General features: G+C 44.3%; 1 protein-coding gene across 1 annotated transcript; it reads left to right on the plus strand.

Moving 5' to 3' along the window:
• The first annotated feature begins 243 nt into the window (after positions 1-243).
• Positions 244-20,557, plus strand: CD9 (CD9 molecule). Its single transcript, XM_074872046.1, has 8 exons — positions 244-421; positions 11,551-11,653; positions 14,532-14,629; positions 15,836-15,910; positions 16,850-16,942; positions 17,516-17,605; positions 19,436-19,519; positions 20,213-20,557. Exons 1-8 carry the CDS (start codon positions 356-358, stop codon positions 20,276-20,278), a joined length of 675 nt encoding a protein of 224 aa, XP_074728147.1. The 5' UTR covers positions 244-355; the 3' UTR covers positions 20,279-20,557.
• Positions 20,558-21,095: the final 538 nt, after the last annotated feature.

Below are 21,095 nucleotides of genomic sequence, written 5' to 3' on the forward strand. Positions count from 1 at the left end.
CCGCGCAGGGACCGGCTGAGGCGAAGGGGGGGGGGGGGAGGCCGCTCCCGGGGCGGGGGCGGGGCGACAGCAGGTGAGGGGCGGGGCGTGACCGTGGCGGAAGCCGTCTATTGGTCAGGCGGGGCAGGGGGCGTGTAAGAGGCGTGGCTACAGCAGGTGAGGGGCGTGGCGTGGCAGTGGAGGCAGCCGGCTATTGGTCGTACGAGGCTGGGGGCGGGTCAGGGGGCGTGGCCTCGCCGGGGCGGGGCAGCCGGGCCGAGAGCGGGGTCCAGCCGGATTTAAGGAGTGGCGCTGGGCGGAGGGGTCCCCGCCGCCGTCGTCCCCGCTGCTGCGCACCCGCCTGTCCGTCGCCACCATGCCTGTCAAAGGAGGCACCAAGTGCATCAAGTACCTGCTCTTCGGCTTCAACTTCATCTTCTGGGTGAGGGACCCGCGGCGGGGAGGGGCAGAGTGCCGGGAGCGGTGGTTTGGTTTTTCGTTGTTTGGTTTTGCTGGTTTTCTTACTTTTTTTCCCCGCCCTGGAGGAGGAGGAGGAGGAGGGCGCGGGGGGGGGGAGGAGTGCGGCCGCGGGCGGGGGCCTCTCGCCTCGCGGAGCCTGCAGCCGCCTCGCCCGGGGCGGGCGGGAGGGACGCAGTTACCTGTTGCGGTACTCGCTGTGCTGCTCGGCCGCAGGGGTCCGAGTAACATACAGACCCGGCTCAATGCTTTATTTTCTTTTTTCATTTATTTTATTTCGGTAGCACCGTGTTTGGCGTGAGGCAGAGCGTGTGTCCTGCCCTGTTAACGTATCGCCCCATAGGTTAACAGCTGCCAGGTGTGAAGGCAGCTCCCCCTCCACCCCCCAGCAGTTCATACAACACTTTGCCCAGAAACTCCCTTTTTTCGGTGTTTTTCCGGTGCGAAGGCTGTACCGGGGGATGGCGAGCCCCTTCCTCGCCAGTTAATGCTGGTGGTTGTGGTTTATGCGAACTCCTCTCGGTGGGGAGCCCCGGCTGGTGGCTTCTGCCTCGCACCTTCCAGGCAGCATCTTGTAAAGAAAATCCTAAAACACTTTAATCTGTAGGAGCGCACCACCAGCAGGAGTAGAAATTGTGTCTCCGGTGCAGTTTTCTGGCATGATTATTTCTTGTTTGCCAGGCGGTGTCGGAAAGCACAGCTTATCTGAGGGCTTACAGCTGCTTCTCAAGCATTTGGGCCATGGACATCTGAATTTAGTGTCTTTTTGCCTTATGGAGAAAATCCAGCACAACTGCCTGTGTGCTGAATGCTGCATAGGTGTGAAGTGTGAGGCTCAAAACCCAATGAATTTTCTCTTGCGTGTGTGGCTCCTTTTCACCCTCTGATGTGGAGAAGTGAAGTCGGGGCTGTGGAAGGAAACTGCTTCTGGAGTCGGTGTTGTGTGTGGGATGACTGGAAGACGTATTGCGGATAAAATACTTGTGATCTCCCAATTAAAAATGGGTTTCAGCGAAGTAAGAAAATGGAACTGGGCTGCAATTGACGGAAGCTGTGCAGAGCAACTTTATAAGGGCACAGAAAAGCAGATATTGCCACCTGAGACTTGCCAGGAGGGTGAGCAGGGGAGGGATATTTGAAGGTTTATAGCTGGTAGAAAGGAAAAAACCTAACAAAGCCCTGGCTGAAACCTCTGGGTCAGTGAGGTGTTAAACTTCTTGTTGGAACAGGATGAAATATTCATGGCTTGGTGTTTGTGGGCTTTTTTTAAAGCTACAGACTTCCTACAAACTATTTTATAGCACAAGAATGCTTGTTGTGGCAAAGGCATTGCCTTAAAGATGCTCTGAACATGAGCATTGCCACTTTGCTCTGGGGCCCAGGGCTGAGAATAGAGACCATATTTTTGTTGAGCTCAGGAGGCATCTGTGGCTTGGGGGTGTCGTGGTAATAAAGCTCAGAAGCTTTACTTGCACCTTGGGATGCCCAGTAAGCTCGGGTGCAGGCTTGACCTGTTAAATAGGATGGAGGAGAGGAAGAGTAGTGGTGGGGACGGGGCTGTATCATACACAGGCTGGTACAGCTGCCCTGCACAGGGCTGCGGCCCGGAGGAGCCGCGAGTGCAGCTCTGAGTGGCCTTCTCGGGGGTTGGCAGTGAGCAGCTAGGATGTGAGAAAATGAAGAAAAAGTGTAAGAAGAAAAGAATTTAGGGGAGATGAATGCTGCTTCCTCTGAGTATCCCAACAAGAGGCAGTAAATGCAAGCAGCTTGGGTTAGCCAGAGATAAGTATTTGTAGAGCAGCTGGAGTAGCCCTTGGCTCTCAGGGCTCACTGCATGTATCTGTGCCCTAACAAAACTGTCCAACAGGAGTTTCAAGTGTGGTATTAGTAAACCTCATGTCCCCTATGGAGAAACAAACAACAACTTGGGCTATTTTAGACTGTTAGGTCTCAATGAACGGTGTGAAAAATAAGGTGTCTTGGGCCAGGCAGTACTAGAGGGCAGGAACAACCCTAATAAGAAAGAAGGCTTTAATGTTTCTTATGACATCAGAGTCCTGAAAAGTCTATTAAGGAAGTAAATTGAGCAAAACTGGTGTGCCTGAGTGCAATTCTGATGCTAAAATTGAAGGCACAGTCAGTGACTGTCTTTTGGCCTTGGGAAGCCCCCCCAGGAGGAGGAACAAGCCTTTGCTTGCTTCAGAGTAGTCCATGGGTGTGTGGGCCTGTTGCCCAAGTGCTACTTGGGACTGGTGACAACAATGTAGTTGATTTAGTGCACCTCCTGGAGCAAGAGAAGCTAAAAGGTGCTGTGAGTCTGAGTTTACACAGTACCCCCTTTTTAAAACAAGTTGCCTCAAAAGGACAGGTGAGGAATTTAAATGGTCTGCAGCAAACCTGCAGGTATTTGTAGACTGCATGTTAGGTGGCATATACTTGCCTCCATCGGAGATTTGAGTGAGGGCAAGAGGAACCAGAAAGAGTGAAACAGCTTGGTATAGGAGGCTATTAAAACAAAAATTGGGAAATTTTCAAAAAGTTGAAGCTGTGTCCAAAGGAAGGAGATAAAGGTTTATAAATGCTAGCAGGTCAAATACAAAAAATATAGTAAGGCTAGCCAGAGGAAAGCTTTAGGAATAACTTGCCAAAGCAAACCCAGCTAATGTATCCTCCTTCAGACACATAAGGATCAGGGAATCCTTCCAGATGGTAATAAGTCCAGGTGTAAGGGCATGTTGGGAGTGGTGTTCTGTGGCATTTTTATCTTACTGGGGGCACTTGAGGAAGACCTTGGGGAAGTTCTGTGCTATAACCAGTCTTTGACTCTGAATCTGTCACAGGCTTGAACTGACCTTTCAATGAAAAGGTGGTGAAACAACGGTAACAAATACTGATTAACAGCTTTCCAGGGTCACACAGCAGTTACTTCAGAACTATAAATATGTTGTGATCAGGGAAAACCACCTGCTCGCCATCCATCTCAATGCCAGAGGGTTGGAATGTGGTGAATTTGAGGCTGGGTTTTTTGGTTTGTTTTTCTGGGGTGTGTAGAGTGGCACACGTGATGCCTCTGGAATAAGCAGAAGGAGAAGATTCTTTAAAAATAAAAATTTGGTGTACATGTGGAGATGTGACACTGGAGAAGCGAATGGCTACTGCAAGGAGAAGTACGACTTCATGAAGCTGTTAGCTTGAAGCCTTTTAAAGCCTGAATCTTGGAGAGAACAAGGGCAAGTTGGTGTTAGTTCACTTGTTCAATGTCTCCTGGAAATCCCAGAGCTCTTAGGGGAAATAATCAGTCCTGGAGTAAGATCCTGGCAGGGATGAAATCATTGACTGAGCAGAGGCAGGGCTGAGATGAGGTGGAGAGAACCAGCAGAGCTGGCGTGCAGGAGCAAGCCATGTGGTGGTCAGTATGGTCCCACCTAATCTGGAAAAGCAAGTGAGGTGATGCTTCGGTGCTTGAGTAGCGTCCATTATTTGGAGTGATGAAGATGGGTGCATGCTGACATAGCAGGCTCTGTGACAAAGCAGAGTGTGACGCTGCCAGAGTGGCATCGACTAACGTGTGTGGGAGGCAGGAGCAGGAAGAAGCCTGGAGTTACCAACTAGTTGGTTCAGGGTCAGCTGCTGCCACAGAGCAATGAAGTCTTGGGAGAAAAGGGTCTACGATGGCATTGCAAAAGCTCAGCAACAACAGAAGAAAACCAGCTTCAGAAATGAAGGACCTAGAGAAGAGGAAAGATGGTGCCACTGCATAAATCCATTGTGTGCTGGTGTCCTGCAGTGCTGTGGGCTGCTCTGGTCTTCTGCCTACCTTGGGAGGAACGTGGTGGAGCTTGATAATGTTTGGGAAAGGAAGAGGAGGGTTTCTGCTGTCAGGAACTGTGAGTGAATTGGGATTCTTAAGCTTGGAAACATAAAGGAAAGACTCATGGATGGTTGCTACAAATGCTTCTGAAGTCCGGTTAACCATTGCACTTGCAGGGAATGGTTTTTACTGCTGTACTTGAATAGATCAGTAAATTGGGTGGTCCAGTCCCTCTCGGAGGTGTGAGAATGAGGGCTGGCTGCATTTCCTTTAGATTCAAGTATTGCTGCAGACACCAAGCTCCTTGCTGCTGTTGTGCTGCTCTTGTTAGGGCTGGGTTTGCATACAGCTCTTCTGTCTTGGCGTCGCTGCTGCTGGCCCTGGCATCTTTGATTGGGCCTGGTCTGTAATGAAAGCTGTTCAGGTCTTTGGAAGTTTGGGGTTTGATTTGGGGTAGGGGAGGGAAGTGTTGAGGCCAATACAGAACTAATACAAAGATTCTTTTCCACCAGGCTGGCATGAGCTTGGAAAGAAGTCAATGGAAACATGTTAGGTGCCTTAAACCGGAGTGGTAGAGTGGTCTTACCAAAGCTGCTTTTGAACCGTCTTAGTGTGAGCACATGCTTGCTTACCTTGGGTTGTGCAATGAGTGACTACCCCTCTAGCTGAGCTCCCTTAACTCGTGGGGTTTGCTCAGGCTTGTTGGCCCTGGTGACAGTCTTTTCCTAGTAAAACCCTTGGCCACTCTTAGCAGCTCGGTGCACATCGGGCAAGCGCCTGGCATGGCCACACATGTGGAGCATGTGCCTGCATGTTAACCCGCAGGCTTTCTGCTGCTGAACAAAAGCAAGGGCTCGCATCATTAAACTTAAATGCCAGGTTTTTCCCTTGTGAATTTTGTGGAATACAAAGACATCTGCTGCTAATATTTATAATTTAATGTATTATAGGCAAAGACGTACTGTAGCATACTGTCAGAGTTCATGTTGAGTCTTAGCAATAATTTTCTTGCTTCTTTACACTATAAGGCAACTGTCTTGTCCTGGCTCTCCACACTTCAGGGTGTGTTGTGTTATATAAACAAATGCATTTGTCTGTGGGAGTGCCTGCTAAAGTAGGATTAGGCCTGGAGGGCTCTTTTCATTCTGTAACTTTAAAGATACCAGTGACTTTGTCCTGAGCTGTAATATCATCTGCTCATGCTGCCCCAGGGACAGCTGGTCGCAATTTGGTGCCCTGACTTCTGCAAAGGGTCTTCCATGCTCAAGTGGAGAAGAGGACTTGTAGGATGGGCAGCGTGGTTGTATGTATATATGCACACACGTACAAAAGGAACAGAAATTAGTTGTTTTTGCTTTCTGTAATTAACTAATTTAGTTGCTGACAGCAGCATGTGAATCAATGCTGCTTGGGCTCAGCTCAATGTATTTTAACTCCAGTAAGTGCTATGAAGTCAGGAATGGAGTTGGAGGGTGTTGCCTTGAGGAACCTGATGTGAAGCTACTTGTACTTAGAGTTCCAGCAGTCCTAGCTCCTATTTGCGATTTAAATTGCAAATATAGTAGACTGGCTTCTGAATAGGAACTTGTATGAAATGGGCACTAGTCTTGGCGGTGGTTCAGGAATTCTGTATGCTGCTCCTACTGTACTGGAGCACCATTTTATTGCAATAAATGCTGTGACATTAACTTAGCCCACAACATTCTTGAAACTAGCCTAAGCAGAAAGAAAATACTTCCTTTCCGATCCCTTTTTTTTTTCTCAAAGGAGTTTGGAAATAGCTGCAGTTTCTTATATAACTGCTAGCACTCCTTGCACATCTGTTAGGAAAGCTTTTTTTCAGAAGTTTGAAAACCTGTACTGTTGTGGATAACACTAATCCTGTAATTAAGCGTTTAAAGTGATGTTGAGCCTCATGTATACTTACTGTTTATGGGGTTTTATTTATAGAGTACCAGCAAGTAACAGGACAGAAACAGACAGTTCTACTGCTGCTCCTAATAGTCTCAATTTCTTTGCCTGTGTACTTTGCAACATTATATATCTGGTCCTGCTTTCATTAATCCAGTGTCTTGCACAGTGAGGAAAAAGTTAATTGTCTGTCTTATGCAGAGGAAGATCTGAGTCAGATTTGTAGCTAAAAGTTTTTACCTGTTTATGAGGAAGGGGAAGATAGTGGATTTTTCATTGTATTCTTGACACACCCTGGGTAAAACCTATGTAAGGAACAGTCATGTAGAGCCTGATGTAGGTCCTTACCTCAAGAAAAAAATTAATAACAGTAATCTGTTAGATGCAATACTGAGCTGACAATGCTGAAAATAGTATTTATTTTTGACTGACTCTACCATATTTCCACATACTGACTTACCTTCTGCTAGAGGTGGTCCCATGAACTTGATAGAAGTTGGTTAGAAGCTTGGCCTGAATGTGCTAAAATAGTAGAACCCATACTTTCCTGCATAGAGGCTTTTTTACATGCTTTCATCCATGTATCAGGAGTTCTTGTAATGTCACATTTCTTCCCTATCCTTTCCTCCATGCTCCGGAAATGGAGGAAGGGCTGGTAGTAACCTGGTGGATGCTGAGGGGGATCCCCCCCCCCAAGTATTATCTGTTAGCTCTAAGGATGTGGTAACTTGGACCTTGAGAGGCAGTTCTGTCTGTGGAAAGATGCTGTAAGATGTTTGCAGCAAGTGGGGTGCTTGCCTGGGGATTGTCCTTTCTCAAGATGATGAGGTCAGAAGGGACTGAACAAAATGGTCCTTGCAAAATAGTGGTTAAACATAAAATAAACTTTCCAGCTTCCCAAAGTAGTGTCATGCATTGCTGTATCATGGGATATGTTAACAAAAAATGGAATTTCTAGTTTGAAAAGCTCAAGCTTTTAGGTGCTTACACCAGTATCATTAAATCTAATGATTCCCTGTGCAAACTTTCTGCTAGGAGACTCTGTCTGTGAAACCTCAGGTGTTAAAGGAAAAATAAAATGCAGTGGAAATGGCTTGATAGCATGGGCAGCACAGAGTACTCCCAAGTTCATGCTGAAGTTAACCAAGTAAGGTGAGGGGAGGAAGGCAGAGTGTTCTGTATGGCTTCCAGGATAGACAAGGGGGGTTCCTTATCTCAAGTTTATCAGGACTGTCCTCTTCAGTGGAACAATCCTGTGTGGGTTATCTCTTGTCACATGGAAGGCTAAAAGAAAGCAGCCTGTCAAAGATAAATACTGGGACACACCCTTAAATATGCTCAGAGTCAAAGCCAGGTGGTTTGCAAGGGGGAGACCAGAGCAATGGAAAGGGCTGGCTTTGGAGAAGGCACTTGTCAGAGTGTGGGACTGGGTGGGTGGGAGGAGGGAAGTCCTGCACAGGAGGCTCACTAGAGAAAGTGTGGGGCTATATAAGAAACGAAGACAGACCAAAAAAAGCTTTTTTTTTTTCCTGTTGCAACAGGCAGAAAGATGTATGCAGGAGAAGAGCCTTTGAGGTAATGGGGATATGTTTGCATGTGATGCAAAAAAAAAGAGCCTCCATAGGACTAGAGGAGTAATGATCAGGTATTTTAATTCTTGCTTAGCATATGTCCGTTGCAGCTATAGAACAGAGCCAAGTCAAACAGAAATGAGCTGGGACTTGTAAGATGCTCAGCAGTGGTTAGGGGAAGCATAAGGAAGCCTCGTTAGCTTGAGCAGGGATGTCAGTACCATACTTGTGCCAGACATGCTGTTACTGGAGAGTCACTGCCGCAAACTTTTCCAATACAGTGAGTGAGTAGTACCCCTTTAACTTCACATTGTGGTCAGATTGGTAAAGAAACCTGTCTTCTGAATTCCTTTTCCTGTACTCGTTACTACAGAAATATACTACTTACATGTTTCACAAGCACATAAACCTGCTCTTTTCTTAGTTTTGTAGGCTTTTGCACAAAGTGACTAGCTTCAGGAAAACAGTTTTGTTCTTTTTTCTGTTAAATTTCTTTTTCAGCACAGGGTAGATCCACTTAGAAATATCCTGTATTACTCAACTCTTATGACAAAATAGCTCTGTTAGATTGGGAAAACACTTGGATGAAAAAACCCAACACCCAGCTCTTCAGGGCATCTGCTTCTGTGCAGCCCAGGTAGGGGGGGCTTGCACCCCTTTCCCAGGGAGGGAAAACACATCTACTAAAATCACCCCAACACGGCTGCCAAAACCTGCTGGCAGAGCATCGGTGAGCAGAGAGGTGGCAGTGTACCAGGCTCTGGTGTGCCAGATTGGCCTGAGATGCTGCCAAGTGCAGCGGGTACCCATGGGGCTGTGCTTGCCTCTTCCTGAGGCTGGTGTTGGTGCCCTCATCTCTTGTTGTTTTGATGGAAATTTGAAGCTTCAAGTTACTTTCTTGCCTTGTGCTTTAAAACTGCCTTTTTTTAGTTCCGTGGTCATTGTGGTTAGGAAGAGCACAAACTGAGAACACAAGTCTGCTTTCCTTAAGAAACCGAAACAAAAATTCACTTTCTTGCAAGAAGGAGCTGCATTATTTTTCTTAGTCTACCATGGAGAGAATTACCACTTTATTTAATCCTACTGGTGTTTTTTAGTGTTTTGAGGCAGTTCACTGGCATTAAGTATTATCACTGTTCTGTGATCCCATAATAAGTCTCTTGCCTTCTTGTGATCATAACTTTCACAGAATGACTGCTTTCCTGAGGAGAAAACATACCACTTAACTCTAGGCGGGGGGGGGAAGGGTTAAGTTTGGGTTTTTTGAAAGGAGCCATGTTAGGTATGTCAGCTCTCCCTGATGTTAACCAACCAGTTTGTTTCTGAAGAGATCATTAACTGAGCCTTCTGCTTTGCTTGGACTTGTAACATTATCTACATGGTCGTAGTATGGCTTAGTTTCTTCACAGTTTAAATACTCTGGCCTTAAAGATCTGCTGGGGGATCAGCTCTGGGTTTTAGTTGTAGACTCCTTTGTTGTGCCCTGCTCCAGTTGCAGTGCTGTCCCTGAGCTCTGTACTCGAATGCTGAGGCCTGTCAAACCACAGACATAGGTGGGTGTGCTCAGACTCCTCCTGGCTTTGCAATTTGTGAGTTCCTAGCAAAACAAGCCAAAGCTCTAGGTTTCTTCTAATGCTGCAGATCTGGGTGCCTATGAAAGCTGAAGACTGTTTGACCTGGGAAAGTGAGTCTTGGGCAGAGAATTATTAAATACTGGGTGACTTAACTGTAGGCTAGAAGCGGTGTGTGAGACTTTTTCATCACTAAGCCCTCCTGGCTTTTGAACTGAAGTGAGATGCTTTTTTCAAGTGATGCTGTAGAAGTGAGCACAGGCAGAGCAGCAGCCCTTCTCTCTGCCATTCCCACTCTTGCACCTCTCCCTTCCCCCGGGGTGCTGCTGTGCCACAATAAATTGGAAGTAACAACGCTGTTGTGACATACTGTGTACTACCAAGGTTCTTAGGCATCACTTAAAATTATTTTGTCAGCATAGCCCTAACAAGGAAAGCGGCAGGTATGTGCAGGCACTGTTCTTGCTGCATGCTTTGTGAGTAAGCCTGCGCCTACACACCCCTGACACCGACGGAGTGCCTTTTGCATAGGTCTGGAAACCTCGTTTGGGGTTTGGCTCCTTCTGTGTTGTGTATCACTTCATCTTTTTCCCAGCTAAAACCCTGCAGCTCGTCTTTGAGGCAGGCTTGGGAGTCAGGTGTCTGCCATGCAAGAAATGCTGGTTTTTCTGGCATGGCTGGCCTCTCGTTTTTCTTCACTGATACCTCAGCCCTTTGGGATGCTCTCTGCTGAGAAGCTACAAGGGATATACTTTCCCTTAAGTCCTTGCTTAGCGCCATCCTCTTTCTCCTGTGTGAGTCTTCAAAGCTCTCCCTATTGATTTTTTTTTTTTGGAGGAACTATCCTAGGAGGTTAGGGAAGACAGCCATGGGCAGCAAAGCTGTGCCTGCCTTCGAACAAACTCCCATAGCAGGGGAAGGGGCTCTCGGGCTCCCCATGGGAAGAGTGTGGGGCTGGGGCCATTGGGCTTGGTGTGGAAGGAGTATACCCACGGGTGCTTTCTGTGGGAGTGCCTGCCGTATTCTCACTGAAAACTGACATTAATTAACTTTCCAGTTTCTTGGAGGTGAATCAAGAATGTTGTTCCCTTCTAGAAGGAATTTCTTATCAGAGATAAGGCTTTGGGTTTTCTTTTCATGCATGCTTCACCCCAGACTTTCTAAGCTCATTGCTCACTCTTAAGTTTAAATTTTTAATGTCTGCTGCAATGTGTGGTATTTCTGTCCTCATCTCACTTCTGTAGAGGTTTTTTTGATAGTTAAATGGCCTTCAAAGGAGAGAAGGAAAAGCTGAGAAGCGCACACTCTAGCTTTCTAGTTTGTCCTGGTTTCTTTTTCTTTTCTGCGTGCAAGATGACCCCAGGTTTTTCTTCTTTTTAGCAGGGAGGATTCAGTCTGTTCAAAGCAAACTGTTAGCCTTTGCCTTACCAGGGTGCAGTTCCCTCTTTCTTGCAACACTTCTCTGATGCCTTCTGCCAGATGTTTCATCCAGAAACTAATTTATACACACAGCAAATTGCCACAAACACAGGCACCAATATTAAGAGGAACCTGGAGGCTCACAGGCAGAGATAATAAAATAAAACTAAATATTATCCAAAATTTGATTGCATTGTTCCAAGTCAGCACACAGCAATGTTGCTATTTCAGCAGCCTGTATTTTCTTCTTCCTGTCAGTGCAGTAACTTATTGGATTGGTTTTATCCTGTTTTGCAAGAGCTCTCTTTCTAAACTCTATACTGCGGTACACTGAACTCTTACCAGCCTGTTTAATAAGCTAAAATTTTTAGTTGGCCTTACAAAGTGCTTTTTCTTGTGATACCCTTGTCCTTCAGTGTGACAATTTAAGCTCACTAAGCCATGCAATGTCATTGCAGTCACCCAGAATAAAACAAAGGGTGGAGGGGGCAGTGGAAATACTGAAACTTGGCACTTTGGTAAACCTTGAGTATTTTAAGTAAAGAACAAGAATGGCATTGTTCTTGTGTGGCATTGTAGTTTAATATGTAAACACGTCTATCAACAAGATGCTTCATGTCGGGAACTAGGTTTGTTCTTGTTTTGATATTCCCATCCTTTTATGCTGGTTCTTTATCACCCGTTCTTTAAATAAGAGCTGTATCCTGTGTTTACTTCTGATGCTACTAATGCAAGGGTGAATCGGTGTTATAATCTTTATAGTATTTATTTATAATTGCTGTTATTTAACAAGGCTTACTTGTTCTTACAGCTTGCAGGGACAGCAGTTCTTGCAATTGGACTATGGCTTCGGTTTGACTCGCAGACCAAAAGCATCTTTGAACTGGAATCTAACAACACGACATTTTACACAGGTGAGCTAGGAAATGTCTCGGGGTGATAGATCACGCTTTTGTGCCCAGATTTCCAGACTGCTTAGAAAAACTTAGTCTTCCTCAAAGGCTAAAGACAAAACAGCCTAAACAGCCTCGGTGGGGCAGAGAGCAGCTTCCCCTGGCTGGTGGAGGGGGCCAGCCCCTGTTGTGAGCTCTTGTGCAGGCAGCAGCAGTGTCACACCGGTGGTTTCTTGGCTCTTTGTGTATCACCTCATCTGTTTCTCTGCAGTTCCTCTTTGCATGCTGTTGGTAAGTGTTTTGTAATCCCGGGGACTCCTCATAGACATGGAGAATGTCTCTTCCTGATGCTTCTCACAATGAGTCAGGGAAGTTTCACTCTAAGCTAAATGAGTACTCAGATGACATCAATAACTAATTTTTTTCCTAAGAAGTGACCAACCTAAGCTCCCCAAAACCACAACTCTTATCACCTCATCTCTCAGAAGGAGCATACATGTTATTGTTTAACTCTTACAGCCCTGTGTATGCTAATTTATACTAAACATAATTGAACAGCACAAACATCTTGGACTATGTGAGCAACTGTTACAGACAGCTGAGATCAGTGTAGCTTTAGTTAGGCCAGGTGGAAGTTATTCCTTGATATAGTCTGTTTTGCAAGATTACCAATTAGGGGACAAACACACATGTTTTCAGTTTGTTATTCTAATGTTGCAGGAGTTCCTAACTGAATAGGATTTTATCCTAATTGTAACATTTTGATCTCTACAGTCACTTTTAGGCTTGGGCAGAGGAACACATGCTGCTTTGGTTGTTGTCACCTGTCAGTGCTTAAACCATTTTTAAATTCAAGTAGCTGCGTTTGAAGACCTCTAACAACTGGGAAGAAAGCAAATTCAAATATGTACCTTTCTTACCTACATGTCGCTTTTGATTTGGACAATCCTTATACATATTTCCCTGTAGCACCTGGATTTGCTGTGTCCTGTACACCATCACTTGTTATCCATCCATGGTGTAGTTAGGTTGGTCTTTCTCTTGCCAAGAAAACTGGCTCCTGTGGTGAGCTACCCAACCTGTCACAGCACCCCAGCTGGTCTCTAAAGGGTCTCTAAAGACCATTCAAGGCTGACTGGGAGGTACCAGTCACCTTGTAGCCTCACCAGAATAGCCTGTGCCTACAGGGGGTACTGTTAGGGATGGTGAGTTAGGCTTGTTAGAGACCATAGTTGGGAATTATGTGTGACTTCGCAAAGAGGCCACAGGAGTGCAGACAGCTTATCTGTGAGAAAACTTGTGTTTTACCCTTGATATGCTGGTGTAGTAGCAAACTAGGGGGTTCTTGCAGCTGCCAGGAAGATTTCCAGGTGCTTTTAACTGAACCTTGGAAAGTGAACAGAAATCTACACTTTGCTGTTGAGCTGAATATTTAACAAGTCTTACTTTGGATAGTCTAAAACACTTATTTCACCTCCTAAAACATAAAAGTTTTATGATGTGATACTTAAGCTACTGGCTGAATGCAGCCAGTGAAACCTACTTGAAACCTCTGTAGGTTAAGCTGAGTTTTTAAAGTTCAGTAGAAATTACTGTTTTAACATATTTTTCTGGGAGTAGTTACTGACTGCAGTTTCTAATAGGAAATTGAAAGAATCTGTCAATTTGCACCTAGTAACAAAGCAAATTACCTCAAAAGCTTCCTACACTACTGAAAATAAACTGAAATAAGATGTTCTGATGGATTCTTATTTCAAAATGGGAAAAGTTTAAGCTGGGGTAAAAAAAAAGGGTGCCGGAATTTCCTGCTGATAAGAAATGTCAGGCTTAATCACTTCTACTTGATTAAGCATATTTTATTTTGGCAGCTAATCTTATCAGCTTGCATCTAGAAAATATCATTTACAAATGCTTACGTATGGCTTGCTTTAAATAGTACTGATTGGGTCTCTGAAGGCCAGAACTGTGTTTTTGTCTATATTGATAGAAACGTCATACTAATTCTACGTGCTTTGTGCTGATTCTTTGTCTCATGTTTCACCACCCCAGTACTTCCTCGCCATCCTTTGGGAGTTGTTTTGCTGGCTACATCTTGCTGCTCTCACCAGCTAGCAGCTGCAGTGCTTAAACTGGCAGTTTCCAAGTTTAGGAGGAAAGGATTGGGCCTAAATGGAGTCTTTTAGCCCAGGAATATTTGCCCTCTCTGCTCCAACACACTCGCTACCTAATTTCTGGGCAGAATGGTCTGCAGGCTCAGCCACTTGATAGGGTTTGAAGCATTTTCTGCAAAAGCAGATACTTCTGAGTTTCTTGTAGCTAGAGAGACTGTCAGGCAGCTAAAGTGTAGACTTGTACCACCATGTGGAATTTCCATAGTGGAATAATTCAGTGTTTCCTGATGGAAAAGCAAGATAGGAAAGCATTTAAAGCCTTATGACAGGTGATCATGATGCTTTTTAATATCCCTTCTCCTAGAGGTAGCACACTTCAGGAATTCTCAGATGTTGGTAAATCACTAGTTCCAGATGTCTCTAACTGCAACACACTCTTCATCTGATAAGTTGATAACTCTGGCTCTGAGCCAGTTTTAGAATGTGTCTTACAGTTTGTCCTAAGTGGCTTTATCTTGCCAATTTTCTAAAACTTGTGAAACTGCAGTAGTGGTACACATTAATTGTTAGAAGTTGAACTTGTAATTTATCCACAATTTCCCCACGAGTTTTGAGATGTGTTTGCTTTGAAAATTAAGCGTGGCCCTTCTTTTGCTTGGAACACCTCAGTAAAGAAACTGAAACCTTGACAAAAGCTACAGATGCTCTTTGTGGAGCAACTAATTTTATACCTCTCTGCTGAGGTCTCAACTAGTCTGTACACGTGTCTCTGTTTTTCTCCTCCCTAGGAGTTTACATCCTTATTGGAGCTGGTGCACTTATGATGCTGGTTGGTTTCTTAGGATGCTGCGGAGCATTGCAGGAATCTCAATGTATGCTTGGCTTGGTAAGTGTTCAGAGTAGCGTTTAAATTTTTAGCAGCATGATGAGAAAGGAAGGAAAAATATTACTGTGCGGTTAAAGGGCAGCAGATGCTGATTATTTTGGCTCCGCAATGTTTAAACTCATGGTCACCTACATAATGCTGATATGTTATGTAACTTCCCTTTCTGGCCCTAAATCCAAATGTCCATGTTGCATTTGAATACAGGATGACTTCAGGAGTTGGTGACATATTCAGACATTGAAGTATCAAGACCAGGAGTATGTGTGAATCCAGAACTAAACTCTTGATAAGAGTAATGCTATTTATTAAACAGTTTGTCCTGAACTCTGAAGGCTGTGCAGTCTTAAATTTTTGAGACTAGAACTGTGGTATTTGATCCTTGAAAGAACAAGCCTCTACTGTTCATAATCACAGGGTGAGTTCTGCTACTTGATAACTGCTCTGCCGGCCAATTATTGGAGAGCAACCTCATTGTTTTCAGACTGGAGGGGTCAGCAGAACTTGCTGGGTTCGTGCACATCTGTACACTTGTGGAACTACTTATTGAAATAACCAGAAGACTTAGTTAATGAAAGACTACTACTATAGGCTGGTGAAAGAACAATTCCCTTTCTGTGTCATGGAAGAAGTTAATTTCATATTTCTTGCAAAATGATACCTCTAGCCCTTTAATTCTGATCATCTTTTGTTAAAGTGCTTTTAAATAGTAGTGGTGTTTTGGACCTGGTAGTCAGACACAGAGATGACACTTGTATTTCTATTTTGTGGGATACACAACAAAGAAGTGACCATATTAGTGTTCTGGGAGCTGGTGGCAAGCTAGGTATTAAGTAATGACTCCTAAAGCAATAGGGGTGACAAACCAGAGAAAAGAATTGGTGTCAGCTGTTGTGATGTGTCTGAGTGACCTGGGCCACTTCAAAGACTGAGTTAACAGATGATTGGTTTTAATTAACACTGATCAAAAAGGAGGACTTTTGCTTGGAAAACACTGCTGGGCTTTCCGATGCTCCTGAGAAGTGCTGACCCAGTGCAATGTGTCCTCTTTCCTAGTCTTACCAGTGTTTCAGACCTCCAGCTGGAACCTGGTTGAGTGACAGTACCAGCAAGGCTGGACTCTGGGGACTGGACAAGCTTGCAGTATATATGTGTGAAGCTGTTTTGTGGTGCTGTGGTCTTAATAATGATGTGGTCTTTCTTTTTTAGTTCTTCCTCTTCCTTTTTGTGATTTTTGCCCTTGAAATTGCTGCTGCAATCTGGGGATTTGCAAATAAAGAAAAGGTAGGTTGCTTTTAAAAGTTGCCAGAGTGGTGGGATGCTGGAACAGGTTGCCTGGAGAAGTTGTGGGTGCCCCATCATTGGCAGTGTTCAAGGCCAGGTTGGACGGGGCTTTGAGCAACCTGGTCTAGTGGAAGGTGTCCCTGCCTATGGCAGGAGGCCTGGACTAGATGATCTTTAAAGGTCCAAACCTTCTGACCCAAACCATTCTGTTATTCTATGACTGTGCCAACAGAAAGCTAGCAGTCTGCTGAAATCTATACTAGTCAAATCCTGATTACCCGGGGAGTTTGGGGGAGAGGAAGATGATGCATTCTGGCAAAATACAAGAAAGTAAACTAATATTTAAAAATTAGACTGTAGCAGAGAAGCCAGAATCCAAGATGCTGTTGCATGCTAGAGATGCACTCCAGGCAGTACCTGGCTGAGCCGTGAAGCAAAGCAGACCATCAGTGAAGCTTTACCACTTCTAGATAGGAGCTGGGTCAGCTGTGGGCTGAATGTTTCCGCATCTAAAACATGACTTATCTGAGCTGTCCCCTCACAAGCAGTCAAGATTCTGTCTTGTTTCAAAATAAGGTGCTTTGTGACCAGGGTTGCTTTTCTGCTTGTATTATACAACAGGGAAATGTAGCAACTTCTGGGGTACAGAAGGGAATAGGGAGTATTTTTGTGTAACCAGTGGGCAAAGACTTGGTTCTCTCACTCCACCTAGAAGCTCAGAGCTTTGGAAGGGAAACAATCTTATCTGTTTAGGTGTGTCTTTTAAGGTGAGTGTACCAGTTAGGCTCACCTGTTCAGCATGAGAAATGCTGTCCACCCTCTATTTCTACATGTCAGAAGGATGGGTATTGTAAGTTGCAGAGTTTTTAATGACTGACTCAAGTTTTCCATAATCAATAATAAGACAGTAATACAATACAACTCTTTGCTGTCCTGTAGGTTATTGAAGAGTTAAAGGACTTCTACAAGGAAACCTATGAAAAGAGATCTCAAGCACCTGCCAGAGAGACCCTGAAAGCATTTCAGTTAGCTGTAAGTACATGGTTATACTTAACTAGAACAGCTTGTTCACACTGTTCTCCACGTCATCCAGTCCCCTGTATGAGTGTAGTATCTTACTAACTAGAAGAAACCGAAGGAGTATTAGTAACAAATGGCAGAGAAGATCTTTTTGTATAGTATCAGTGTATTCAGTATGCCTTTTTGTCTGTCTGAACCTCTGAAATGCATAGAACTAGTTCTTGTTTTCCTAAAACTCAGAAGCAAGCTGGGACACTCTAGATCTGTTATTGATCTAGAGGCACCATGGTATGCATACCTGCATGTCTGAGGAGTTCATCCTTGTCTCTAAGGAGTACAAGCTGTCACCCAAATTCATGTGTGTATACTTAATGAGATCTAGCTCTTCCTTTCAGAATCTTGTCCTTTAATGCAATAAAGGCTTTTTAAAAATTAGGTTTATAGCAGTTGCATTGGCAGGACTTCTAAGCAAATTTGCGTAATGTCTGTAATAAAGCCTGATGTAATCTTTCTTCTTTTTACCAAATACAGAGCAAAAATAAGGATTATTTAACCTGCTTTTCTTTTTCCTGTTTTCTCTTGTAGCTAGACTGCTGTGGTCTTACAGGATTCCTTGAGCAGCAGTTCATGGACACCTGTCCAAAGAAGGCCCTGCTCGAGTCGCTCACTGTAATGGTAAAGCGTGACTGAATTCACTGACAGCTCTGCCCAATGCATAGAACGAGAAACATGTTTCTGAATAAACCCTTCCAGTCCATGGGAAATTCCCACGTCACGCTTCCTTAGCAACCTATCTCTATAATCAGTCTGGTTGTGGAAAATCAACGTAGTGTTACTGTGGAAAGAACAGGCGGGGTCAGCAGGAAATGTGCGGGCTGTGTGTCACTAGACTTGCTGGCGTGATGGACAGCGTAAGGCCTAAACTTCACCTAAAAAAAAGTGTTCTGTTCTCCTGGCTGCTCCAATCCCCAGAGCACCTTCTTGGTGCTGCACGGGAGCTGTTGCCTCACCTCTTGGTGAGGGAGGAGCAGAGCGTGGGGTGGGAGTATGTCTGAAATTTTAGTGAGGAAAAGAAGAGGGGGGTGATGCCTGGTGGCCTGTTCAGGTGAGTGTGTCACTGTGAAGCCAGTTCTCTGAATCAGATTCCCCTGCTGAAATACTGCTGCAGAGGTACCTGTATGCCACAGGTACAGGAGAGGCATCTTGTATAGTTCTTAACTACCCCTTTGCCTCTTTTTCTTATAACTGTCTTGTGTTCTTGCTTCATGCTCCAAGACAGCCTGTATGAATCTTCCCATAGAAAATAACATTTTTAAGGTGCAGGTATTCAATTAATGACTTGAATTTTGTTTTTCACATTACCTGTGCTCTTCCTTTCACTACAGATGATTTTGTGCCTCTAAATATCTGACCATATGAGACACTTCAGTTTTTATTTAGACTGTATCTTTAGTCCTCTCCGTACAATCTGCTATGAGTTATAGGGGAGTAGCTGAGACAGTATGTAGGTTTTATTGTTTGTTTTTATTCTAAGTGTTCTAAGTTCATGTGTTGACTTAGTCTTGTGATGTGTTTATGGCCTAGTCCTAACTCTAGAAAAACAGTAGATAGACTGCAAGATTAAAAGGATATAATGGTGTGGCTGATCTGTGTGCCTCTAAGAAGCAGTGCTGTATTAGTATTCTGATTTTAGTGATTAATTCATGCCTGTATATCCCTTTAATCCTTGATTCAGTCTTTCTGGACTGGATAAGGAAAAAGTAGTTTTCAGCAGCTCACTGTAGTCTGCTGCTGGAATAAGTAGGACAGGAGCTAGGATGAGACTTTGACCTCTACCAGGCTCTTCAAGAACTTTTACAGAGGTATAAATCTTTTTAGTGTCTACCATGTGTCTTTGGGGAAAGGACTGTATTTAGATTTTTCTTTAGCTGCAATGGTAATTCATTGTCCTGGGAGCTTCAAACTGGTACCTCTATGCTTCTGCCTGTAGCCTACCATGTATGTGTGCAGCTCAAGCAATCCTGCTATTCCCAGGCACCATGTGTTCATAAGGTGTCTGCAAAATTACAATAGCGATTGGGAATATCAAGAGTGGCTTCAAATCTGTTTTGAGAAGGGCTGAGCAATACAGCAGTTTAAATGCTGACAGCCATTGGTAACAAGCCAAGGCTGGTATGACTGCTGTTGGTCCTGATCTACCTGATCAACTGCAGGTGTTGAGAAGGGAATCTGGCTGTAGCCAAGGTGCAGTTAAGAGATTTAGATACTTGAAGAGTAGATTTAAACTTCTCCACCAACTTTTGTGTTGGAATGTCCCTGGCTCTCTTTAAAGATGTGAAAATAAGGGCCAGTTCAAAGCAGCTTTCAGAAGATGAGTCTTCATCTCCAGTGCAAGTAAACTTGGTCAAAGGTATAGCATCAATCAGCAGACTTGATCTCAAACAAGGAAGCAGAAACAAACCTTTGATATGTATGAAACACTAATGAACATCTGTTTCTTTTCAGTCATGCCCAGCTGCCATTGATGATGTCTTCAATTCAAAACTGAATGTGATTGGAGCAGTTGGCCTTGGCATTGCTGTAATAATGGTGAGTTTCCAGATTATTTAGAGGGTAGTTTTATGGCCAAAGGACACTTTACAGCAGCAGTCTGAACAGTGCCTGGCATGGCACTCTAGAAGCCCATTCCACTAATGACGACTACTGGCAGGAGCAGGGTGTGTGCTGTGGGGCCCCAAGGCAGTGCAGAGGGTGGTGCCTTGGACCTCCCTGCTTCTGCTTTGGACTAGGATCTGCCTCCTTGTAGCTTTAGCAGTGGTGAAGTTGTATTGGCAGTGCATGTATATATAGGGACAACATGTATTGGTCGTGTTGCCTGCCCACTTAATATCTCTTGGGGATCCTTGCTTTTGTTTCCTTTATAACAGTTAAAGACTCTGCTGAAGAACTGAACAGTGCTAGTAAGAACACTTGCACTTTTTTTAACTTCTCTGAAGGAAAGGATGACATGGCTGCAAATGTGCTGGGATGATCAACAATTTCTTAGGAGATATGGCAGGGGTTTATAGCTGATCTGTTTTGAAGTATTGAGGGTGAAGGAGATTCATGAAACTTTGGTGGGGGGGTGGGGGGGTGTGGGGGAAGGGAGGGGCAGGGACATGACCTGCAGAGTAAAGTGTTAATATGGCCTCTGGGCTGGGCAGAGCAGCTATGCTTGTCCCTGTGTTGATAGAAGAATGTGCTTTGGTCCCCCAGTTTCTAATGCACTTGCTTTCTTTACAGATTTTCGGCATGATATTCAGTATGGTTCTCTGCTGTGCTATCCGCAAAAACAGAGAAATGGTCTAAGAGCTAAAAACCCAAGACTGCTGCACTATAAAAATCTTTGTCATTAACCTTAGCGTTCTGAAAGCATTTCTAAAAAGTTATATATTTGTTACCTTTTTAATGCTTTATTTGGTACTGATGTAGGTTTGCTTTTTGTTATAGGTTAAAATTATAAAGGTATATCTGACTCGAGACAAATATTGTACATAAAATATCTGACTTTCTTGAAACTTACGTAATTTGGATGTAATTTATGTTGGAGACAATTTGATACTTAATAAAGAGTAAGATGTATTGTATGTTTGTGGGGGAGAGGAGATTTTACTATGCTCATTAATCATACTGTTTGTTGCGTAGCGTGGAGTTGAACTTGCAGAACATGTGAAGTGTTAAATCACTAGGGCTTTGTATAAAGCAGGAAATAACTCCTCTGCCAATGCCATGTTTGAAGGGAATCCCAAGGAAGGAAGACAGCTGTCAGTATGTCAGTGTGAACAAAAGCAGTTCTTAATTATATTTCTAAAATGTTACTGCTGTAACACTTTTACTGTCATCTTCATCCAGGGTGGCCGAGGATGACTGTCATACTGGTGGTAGGTGGGCAGTGGTACTTTGATGCAAACAGGCTGGGCTCTGCTCTGGAGCCAGCTGGGCTTTCTTATATCAGCCTGTCTGCTGACATAACCATCCCCTGGCATCTGACACAGCCTCAGCTCCTTGACAAAGCAGATTCCCATTGTGTATGCTCAGGACTTTTCTCGGTGGCTGGCTTTGTGCTTTGTTTCTCCACAGCCAGTGAAGTACAATCTCAAGGGCTTACAGCATGTGTGCCAAATCT

The sequence above is a fragment of the Strix uralensis genome, chromosome 5 (genome assembly GCF_047716275.1).
Source record: "Strix uralensis isolate ZFMK-TIS-50842 chromosome 5, bStrUra1, whole genome shotgun sequence".
Lineage (NCBI taxonomy): Eukaryota > Metazoa > Chordata > Aves > Strigiformes > Strigidae > Strix > Strix uralensis.